This window comes from Drosophila ficusphila, unplaced genomic scaffold (genome assembly GCF_018152265.1).
Source record: "Drosophila ficusphila isolate 14025-0441.05 unplaced genomic scaffold, ASM1815226v1 contig_791, whole genome shotgun sequence".
Lineage (NCBI taxonomy): Eukaryota > Metazoa > Arthropoda > Insecta > Diptera > Drosophilidae > Drosophila > Drosophila ficusphila.
The window spans coordinates 6,035,743-6,045,579 of NW_025064737.1; the positions used below are offsets into that span (position 1 = coordinate 6,035,743).

General features: G+C 38.4%; 1 protein-coding gene across 1 annotated transcript; it reads right to left on the reverse strand.

The window, feature by feature from the left end:
- Nucleotides 1-4,070: 4,070 nt before the first annotated feature.
- On the reverse strand, nucleotides 4,071-9,465 carry LOC108101124 (myophilin). Its single transcript, XM_017205348.2, has 3 exons — nucleotides 9,363-9,465; nucleotides 4,579-4,899; nucleotides 4,071-4,455 (listed from the first exon to the last, which is right to left on the reverse strand). Exons 1-3 carry the CDS (start codon nucleotides 9,366-9,368, stop codon nucleotides 4,273-4,275), a joined length of 510 nt encoding a protein of 169 aa, XP_017060837.1. The 5' UTR covers nucleotides 9,369-9,465; the 3' UTR covers nucleotides 4,071-4,272.
- Between the last annotated feature and the right edge of the window lie 372 nt (nucleotides 9,466-9,837).

Sequence of the window (9,837 nt, forward strand, 5' to 3'; positions counted from 1 at the left end):
ATGTGGAAGACAGCGAAATGCCAGCGATAAACGATAAGAGCGGTAAGCATCTTAGCGTGAGGGTATTGAAAAAACCCCACGCCGTGCATAAATCAAGCCAGCAACTGTCTTTCGGTTATTAATATGCCCAACCAAAAGTATTTCATGATTTATGGCCGGCGGCGGGGCTTGGGAAGCAAAAGCCCCAAACTCGAACTGGGATTAGCTGCGGCTAAGCGTTGCAGGTGGAGGAGCCAAAAGCTGATTACAGACCTGCACAGGCACAGGTTCACCAGACACACCAGCCACACCACTCGACTTTGGCCCAGTGCACAGGTATTCCCGCAGTGGCAGGTGAATTTTTGTGCGCTTTGTAACAAGTCAATTTGTACTGTGAATTCACGCAGTTTATGCCCGACACAAATCATTTTCCGTGGAGCTCCGCAACCCGGGATCCCCAACTGGGTAGTGGAGCGGAGTGGGGCGGTGTCTGCATCCTAATGACCTTCGCCGGGAGAAACTATCCGCATAAATATGAAGTAAGCCCCAGAGCAACCGTGTGTGTGTTTAGCGCAAGCAATCGAGCAGCTGCACTAAGTCTGTTAGCTTGTTTGTAATTCTGGACTTACATACCCTGTAGCCTGTACGGGAAACATAAATACAAAGAATGGGTGGTTTACAATTATGTAAAAATATTTTTGTATTTTTAAAACTTTTGCAAATTGTGCGCAAGTTTCCATAAATGGCCTAAAATACGAGACAGTAAATGTCACACTTATTTAACAAATGCAGGCTTAAATTAATCTTTGTACACTTTAGTGTTGAATATATAAATACTTGACAATTTGACTTAACCAAAAGCTAGAAAAAAATAAAAAATTTCACCAACAAAAACTCATTTCATAATCTTAAAACTTGTTTTAAAAAGCCAAACGATAATAAAAAAGAAAATTATGAATAAGTAACTAATTCTAAAGTTTTTAATTTCCTTTCTTAGTTCTGTAAATCCAAATAATTTCCATAACTTAAGTAAATCGTATATACAGTATACATATAAGAAGATCTCTCTAAGAATTGTTTTCCTTGAAATATTGCTGAGAATCATAAGATCGATTCTGGTGAAGCACTTCGGATTCAGTTAGCTGGTGTCCGGTTTTGGGGTCTTGCTACCACGCCTCTCAGCTGGCATTTGCCGGAGTCTGCCCTGCCGTGCTCCGGTTCGTTCCGTTTGTTTTACGGATTCGGACTCGGAATCCGTTGGTGCTTCTGCCTTCTTTGGCTTGTTTATGATTGCAGCAAGCGGTTTGGCAACAATTATTGTTCCGAGAGGGATAAAGACGGAAACCCAAAACACAGGAACAGAAAGAGAAAGGACGAGCTAATGCTCTTGGTTTTAGTGTCATTTGCCACGGTGCTTGGTTTACTTTCGTGCTTTGTGCAGTTGAGCATGAAATGTGCTTGAAGTGACCGAAAAGTTGGGCGAAGCCCACTGAAGAACCCCGGCACACCTGGAATGCTCGGGTTCACCGTCTGCCATTTGCGAAATTTATGCCCAATATCAACTCTTTCATTTAGTTACTTAACCGCAGTGAGCGAGGGGAGGGGAGACTGGAAAATCCAGCCACTGCAATGCAGCTATAAATTGTTGCAAAGTTTCAGCAATTAGGTAGAAATATGTTGTACACTTTGGCCCGTTGAAACCGAACCGAAACTAAACCAAACCGCTACGCGCCTCACTAAAAGCGAGCAAGGAAACTTGGCCAGCAACAAAATAAATGCGCTTGCATGTTCAGGCCAAATAATAATAAAGAAAATTGTAGTCACTACTGTTGAAATGCGCCCTATCACCTTGGTTTTATTTTTGGGGCAACCTTTGCTGAATATCTGGTCTCAATTGGAATAAGACAAAAGCGAACAACAAAAGCCAATTTTAGAATATGTAAGGAAATATTTCTGTGTAAAACAAAGTTATAAAATTCTACATGAAACAGAGTATTAACATCATTTAATAATACAATAAAGAAAAAGTTAACCAAATAAACCATTGAACAAAAGTAAATGAATTAGTCATAAAAAGAAACAACACAATAAATCATAAAACCTCAAAGCATATATAACATAATTGATATTATGAAATAAATCGCATTCCGTTTACGAGCAATTACACAAATTAGTGAACAAAAATTGAGAGAAAACATAGAAATCAATTCTATTGAGCCACAAAATAAATAATAATCCTAGTACCTATTCAGGGGAAATCGTGGATGAAAGAAAATAAAAATGGAGAATGCCAGGAATGTAAAAGCATTCAGCCAGCTATAAATACGAATGACAATAAATTGTCATTTTGACCACAATAAATATAAATTAAATAAATTCAATGAAACAACAACTCGAATGGGGGAAAACACACCCACAGGAATGCATAAGCTGCAGGAAAAAACCCAAATGAAATAAAGAGACAAGAACAGCAAACGACTAAAAAGGGAAAGTCAACAATTGTCATTGTCAACTCTGGTTGTATGGTTGCCAATAAATTGCATTATTAGAGTATACTTTTCTGCTGAAGCGTATGAGTGTGGATATGTTAGTGCACGTGTGTATGTGTGTGTGTGTACGGGGGGCTGTAAAAGTATTTGTAATACAATCAGCATTGCTGAAAGGGAATGTCCCCCGTATCTATGACCATGGCCCCTAGTTCAACGTGGGCATGCTGACATGCGTGTTTGTTACAGCAATTGTCAACATAAATAAAATTAAATTAATGGAGTAGGGAACGCACACGCATAAACACCAAACACACACACACACCCACACTTCCGTACATACACAAGCTCAGTCTTGCTGTCAGTTGACTGTCAAAGTGACCATTTCATTTAATACAAACACACTGGCACAACGCATTGTCTGGCCTTTTGTGTTTTTGTTTTTGTGCCCTCGACAAGTGGAAATTAAACACGCACCCGATACACCCACACCACCACACGTTCCATTTCCGTTTCGGCTGATCATTGGCATAAGCAAACACACACGCAAATGCTCACAGACACACGAGCAGAGAAAGCCTTTCGCCATTTTGAGTGTCTGTGTGATAAGTTTTTCCTTGGCTTTTTTCTTCAAATGTTTGCTTGGTCACTGTCATTATATTCGCCGTTCTTTGCTTGTGGTTTTCCCCTATTTTCGTCTACCTCCTTTATTTTATGCTGCTCTTTTGTCCGAAGCATAGGCCAAAGGAGATAAACGTTCGTTCTGTTTGCAGCTTAAAGGCGGCGAAGGTAACGATTACACTTCCAGAAATTTTGAAAGGGATATAACATATTTGGTGATTTTTGATTTGGTGTAAGAGTTATTTTTTAAGAGAACAGCCTTATAACTTATATACATTTTTTTGGGGTACTTAACAATATACTCTATATTAAGTTCATTAACCATGTACAATGAGTCCGAAGTTCTACTCTACATTGTTGTGTTATTATAAAATATTCTTTATGATAATTTATTTTATCTTTAAATCTTATAACCTAATATTTAGGAAACCAAAACAAAGCCAAAGCCAAAAACAAAAAAAAAAAAAAAAAAAAAAAAATTTAGCAAAAATGAAATTTACAATGTTTGTCTTAAGTTGAGTCTTTTAGTGTTACTTAAAATATCAAATCCCAAGAAAATTATAGTTTTTCCCTTAGATGTTCTCAGTGTATAGAAAACCAAACAAGCTTCTAAGCCTCTTGGCCGACTCACCTGATTCTTTGTCTCGTAGTCCCTATGGACACACATTCCCCCGCACAGATAGAAATACAAATGGCCTTGACATTTCTTATGCTTATCGCTGTCAGTGCAGGCGTTGAAATTGTAATTTGTGTAATCTCAGGTGGACCAGGCAGGCGATGGAGAAGCAACAGCCCGCCGCCACTCGGCGGAGCCACCACACCATCTGAGAGAGAAATAAAGGTGTCTCATGCGAGGTGAGCTGGAAATGGCTCCATTTAAGGGGATTGGGATGGGGGAAAGCCACTTAAAGCAGAGCTCTGCCCGCTAATTAACAACAACACAATGCTAAGCCACACCGGTGTGTGGGAAACAACAACTTGACATTTATATTAAAATTAATTAATTTATTTGTTTCATATTATATAAATTACATTTAGATCTTGGCACTGCTTAAATCATACGCCAGAACGCACGAGATACAAAATCCATTTTTTGTTTGAACTAATTAGATTTCGGTGTTTGTGTGGATGAGAGTTGTGTTGTGTTTTCTTGTTGGCTTTCGGTTGGTGTGGTGCTACTGTGGTTTTACATGTGGCGGGTGTTGCTGAAACCACCGTGACCGGCCTGGGAGGCGCCCTTGTTGAAGCCCATCTGCAGGTTGAGCTCACCCTCGTGGGCGCGCAGCTGCTCCTCGGTGAAGGTGCGCTCGTTCTTGTCGGCCATCTTGGGTCCCAAAGTGGGACCGGTGAACTCGGGGTGCTTTTGCGTCTGCAGAAGGGTAAACAATTAATCAAAAGCCCAAAAAATCAAAATAGCAGAAGTATAGTCTCTGCTAATCTGTATTGAATTAAGTTCAATGAGATATCACCATCACTTGAGAGTAATACTTACGATGCGTCCAAGGGCGTAGAGGGAGAGGGTAACCTGGGGGATGTTGCGGCGCTCGAAGAGATCGGCAGTCTGGAAGATCTCCTCCTCAGGCACGCCGTACTTCTTAACTGCAGCCTGGAAGCGCTGGATGTTCTCCATCAGCTGGAAGTTGGTGCCGCGCTCCTGGATCTTCTTCACGGATCCGGGGGCCAGCTTGTTGGCCAGCTTGCACAGCCAGATTCCGTCCTTGAGGATGTCCTCGTACTGCCCGCTGGGCACCTTCTCGCCAAGGACGGCGAAAATCCAGTTGAGCACTTCCTGTTCCTGTTCCTTGTTGCGTGGCTACGGGGATAAAAGGAGGGGAAAGAAAGTGGTAAAGTGAATGTAGGCGGTTGAAACCAGATAGCTTTTGCTAAGTGCCAGGCAAATCAATTTACTGTAATCGTAGACAATTGCAGGACTAACAAGGCCAGCCGAGGGTCATGAAATTGTCTCGAAAACAAACAAGCCAAATCCCCAACACAGATTGTGCCCGGAGTTCAAAGGTCAGCATGGGGGCTTAGTGTCCTGCGTGAGGCCGTGTGATTCCACTCGGAAAATGCCCAAATCAAAGCAGATACCAACAAAGCAGAACTGCGCTCCTGGAGGAGCCTGGCCTAGGCCCAGAAATAGATTCATTTTCCAATTAATTAATTTTGATTCCGACACCGCGAGTCCTGTCCGGGCACTCGGCCATTTTATGGGACAGTTGACAGGGAAAGCCACTAACTGTTTAATTGGAATTTACGTGAAGGCAATAAATTTACTCTTGGGTCAATTGCCGTCGCGCAGTTCATTCAACCAAACTGAATTGTGGGCTTTAAATTTGATTAGTGCCAAAGAAATTTCACCCAGCTTCCGACTCATTGACTCTTCTTTCCACCACATACAGTCACACACATAATTGAAACCAGAACAAGTATTGCTAATTAAAAACAATGCTAAATCTGCGAATAAAATATTTATCCCGCGTTCAAAATTGCTCTTATGCAACAATTACCCCACTGAAATATTTCCGTAATTGAAATCCGATGCTTATATGCATCTAGGCTCATTAATATTTCGCGCTTTCCTGCTAATTTATCGTGCATTGTTCATCGCAATTTTTATTTCATTTTTATTGCTTTGCTGGCCAATTGCGGCTTTTTGTTTGTACATTTTAAGCTGTCATTTGATTTGTGGCCGGGCGCTCAGGATCGAATAATTTTTTTTTTGCCGAAAACCGAAATGCCCGCAAAATGTCAAATTGCACACAAAGTGCAAACATTAAAAAATAATAACATTCAATACCGAAAACATAAAGAAGGGGTGGCACAACATATAATTCTTAACAATTTAATATGGCCAGCGTTGTGTTTGTTTTTTACCCAAGAATAACTAGGGTATATTGATTGACCTTAGTATGAAAAAAACATTACTAACCTTTTCTTTATATTTATATAATTTTCTTTATATTCTAACTAATAATTTTTATTACGTGATTTGTTATCTGTTTAGTGCCAGCAGTAAGCCTAATATTATTTTAGATTCAAGCGAGAAAAATATATTATTATTGCTGGGTAAAAACAGACTGAGTTTATGCTATTAGGATTTGCTATTTTTGTTACTTTTGGAAATTTATTTTCTGTTTATATATTGTTATTGTGCAACAAAACAACAGCATGTTGCATACGCACATTTTCGACAAACGCATAAATGCTGCCACATTTTCATATTTTCAGAAGGCAAATTATTTATTTACTTAAAGCTTGCATTTACGCGTAAATATGTGTGTACATTTATGGATAAAAATTGAGCTTGGAGCTGCATGCGAGCCATCGGCACGCTTTAATGGCAACCAATGAGCCGAGGGGATTTTAATGAATTGTACGTCAATTTGCATTCGCAATTGCTTCAATTCCAATTTGATTCCGGAGCCGAGTTTATTTCTCCTTTTTTTCAGGTGTTTTTTTAATTGAATGTACAAACAAACCAGGAATTGCTGTTGTTGTTGATCTTCTGATAGAATTGCATTTCACGTTTGGCTCTTGGCTCTGTTTTCTCATTATTAATTGGTTTATCTGGTTGGCCGCTTGACAGTTGGTTTTTCCCTCTGTAAACTGGCCGTTCCCAGTTCGCTGCATTAAAAAATCATTTTATAGGTGATGAACAGCTAAGTGATATCGATTGTGGTCAGCCAGTTCCAATACTGGCAGTTCATTTCAGGCTGACGCTCAGGGAATAAAAGTCAACTAAGGGAGAGCACTTTAAGTCTCTTAATTCTTTTAAGCTAAAAAGCTGGCACATGTAGTTTAAAACACAATGGAAAATATGTTGTCATTAATGTTTACCAAAATGAAACCAATTAATTTTGCTCTAACTATGATTAAGAACTAATTATAAGATCTGATAAATACAAGAACCGCCAATTATAATGATATAAAAAATGAAAAACCATTTTATATCCATTCATTTTTAAAAGTAGTCCTATGCATTGTTCGTAGAAATTTATGTCGTTGAAATTATAAAAATTATTTCGAGATATATTTTTTGCGTGTTCCTGACCTTCAAATAACCCTCAACTTTTGGTTATGACTTTTTTCTTTTCTTTGTTTGCTGAATGGCGCCCTCTTTTTAGTTTGTTTTGCCTTTTTCCGGCTGCTGGCATAAATAAAAATTTTCATTTGCACATAAAGATAAACGCTGATATTTGCTGCTGTTATTTCAATTTGTCATTTGGACGGCTGCCAATTGGCGGATGCTGGCCAACATTAACCAAAAAGCAAGTGAAATGAACAAACACAAGGGGGGCTGACAATCAGTTCGGATTTTTTTGTTTGGGGTTTTACAACGTTTATTTCTTGTAAAATGTTTATTTTTTACAGAGGACGCCCCTTGGCCTTGAGTATTTTGTAAAAGACAAGCTGGGCAATGCAAAATGCATTAAAATTTCGCGTCATTCCTTAGACTTTATGGTTATGGCCTTTGCTCTGTTGCCAAGAAAGCGGCAGATGCGCGTCAAAAATTTGTTTGGGTTTTCCGCTGATTATTTGGGGCGATATTTTGGCTCAACAGTTCGCCTCTCCACAGCCATAAACATTGAAATTGTTTGAAATATTCCAAATTTTTTTAAGGCATGAAGTCATCCTTACAGAATGTTCCATTAAAAATGCAATAAATCAAAACCCGCAAATAGACCTGCATTTATTAAAATATGTCAACCTCAAAGTGGCAAAAAAGGTCATACGTCTTTTTATAAAACAGCGCAAAATATATAGGTCGGGCTTTAAATATATTATAAACATATGGCGTTTATGTGAAAAAATGAACTATTCATAAATGCAGAGTGTCATTAACGGAATTTATCACATGTTAATTTGTATGCACAAATTGAAAAGTTTTTATATCACAAATTGTCAGCAAGTCAGCGAGAATTAATTATAAAAAACTTAAATGTATCAAAGTGCAAAGAAAAACAGAGCACGTCCCCAAAGACAAAGTTCAGCGAATGTTTTTTTATGCATCTGTGCCATCACTCCCCGTAATTCGACAAATAATTCACTTCAATTAAGAGCAAACTTATGCCCCAGCGGCTGTGACTGTCTGTCGCAAAAACTTGTCAGCAATATTGAAAGACGAATGTCAGCAGCGGAAAATTTGCAAATTAATTATGAATCGAAAGTGCAAAAAGAATGCCGTATGTGCGCCGCATAACTTATGCATGAAAAGTATAATTAGTTTTTATTGAATTGTTAAGTTTCTGGCTGAGTGATATGTGCCCAAATTAAGATGAGTTTTCTGTTCATTGATTATTTCTGGTGAACAGGGCAGCAGGGCCCAAGGGAACTCTTTTTTCATCCGTCGGTCAGACTGTCAACTAAGTGATTTTTTATTTTAATGTACAGAACCAACATGACCGGAAAATATATGGGACAAATACCCGATATACGAGAATGAATTATGATCTGGCAGCTGCTGTGAGTGGGCGTAGCTGAAAACACTCGACCAGCAAATATTACTGAATTTTACTGAGGCCCTCAGGCAATATCTGTCGATTGTATAGGACCATGTCCACATAATACTCGCCTCTGCCAACTGTTAATTGACTATTTAAATATTTAATGAATTAAGGAAATTTTTAATTAAATCGTCTGCGCTGTTTGCAATTAACTGTTTTGTTTTAAATTGGTTATTTAATTATAAATACATATAAACATTGATTGCTTTATGTATTTCTGTGTGTTGATTATTGCATATACCTTTATAAGTACAGGCATAAATCAACGGACAATTTATTGTTTTAATAAGCAGTTTCACATTAAATGAATATGCTGCCATTTCGCACTTTTTGAAACATTTGTCGTATTTATTTGGCACTTTTTCTGATTCAACTTAATTTGTTTATTTTTTTTTTATTCCAATGTATTTGATACCACTCTGTGTACGAGTGTGTGCGAATTAATTGATTGAGTACATTCATCAGTACGTGACTTTCATGCCTTTTGGGATTTAATAATTTAATTTTATAAGCAATTATAACTTGTTTTTTTATTGTAATGCCGTCATATGTTCGTGCTATTTTCACTCCAAAAATGTAATTGAAAACGAAAAACTTATGTTGTGGTAATTCGCAACAATGTGGTTCTTGAAATTCCTTACTAAACACTTGTTTAGAAAAAGTAAATTAAATTTTCAATGATGTTGAGAACTTTATTTAATTTTGCAATAATTCCCATTTAATCCACCCAGGACACTTTATTATCCCTTGCAAAGCTTGTGAAACTTACAGCCATTGTGTTTTATTGGATTTAAATCTAAAATGCAAATTAGTGTGTGGAGCGTTTGAAACACAAATTTCAACTGACGCAGGTTTGTTGAAACAGTTTTCCATTTAGCCTAAGAGCCGCAAGATAATGTACGAAAATACTGAAAATGATTTTAGGTTAGTCTAATGCCGCTGCCGCGGTCGACGACGCTGTCGACGTCGACGTCAGCAGACAGATATAGATTGCCCGATGCCAAAATCGCCCGAAATAAAGCCAGTGTGGGAGCAGGAAAGGAAGAGGAGGGCAAAAACAAATTTATATGCCAACAACGACGGCGGAAACTCTCTGTGACGTCACTGCGTGAAAAGCGGGAAAAACGTGAAAAAAAATGAAATGTATCGCAGACGAAAGTGTGCCAGATATTTGGTACTGAAGTCGTTTCCCTTTCGCTTTCATGGTTGGCAGAACAAATTTCAAGCAATTTGCCAGCAATTAT

Bases quoted from the DNA above. Each gene is read 5' to 3' on its own strand.
- LOC108101124 (XM_017205348.2), bottom strand. The intron at 4,456-4,578 runs GTAAGTATTACT...ACCCTTCTGCAG, and splicing joins TCTACGCCCTTGGACGCATC to ACGCAAAAGCACCCCGAGTT.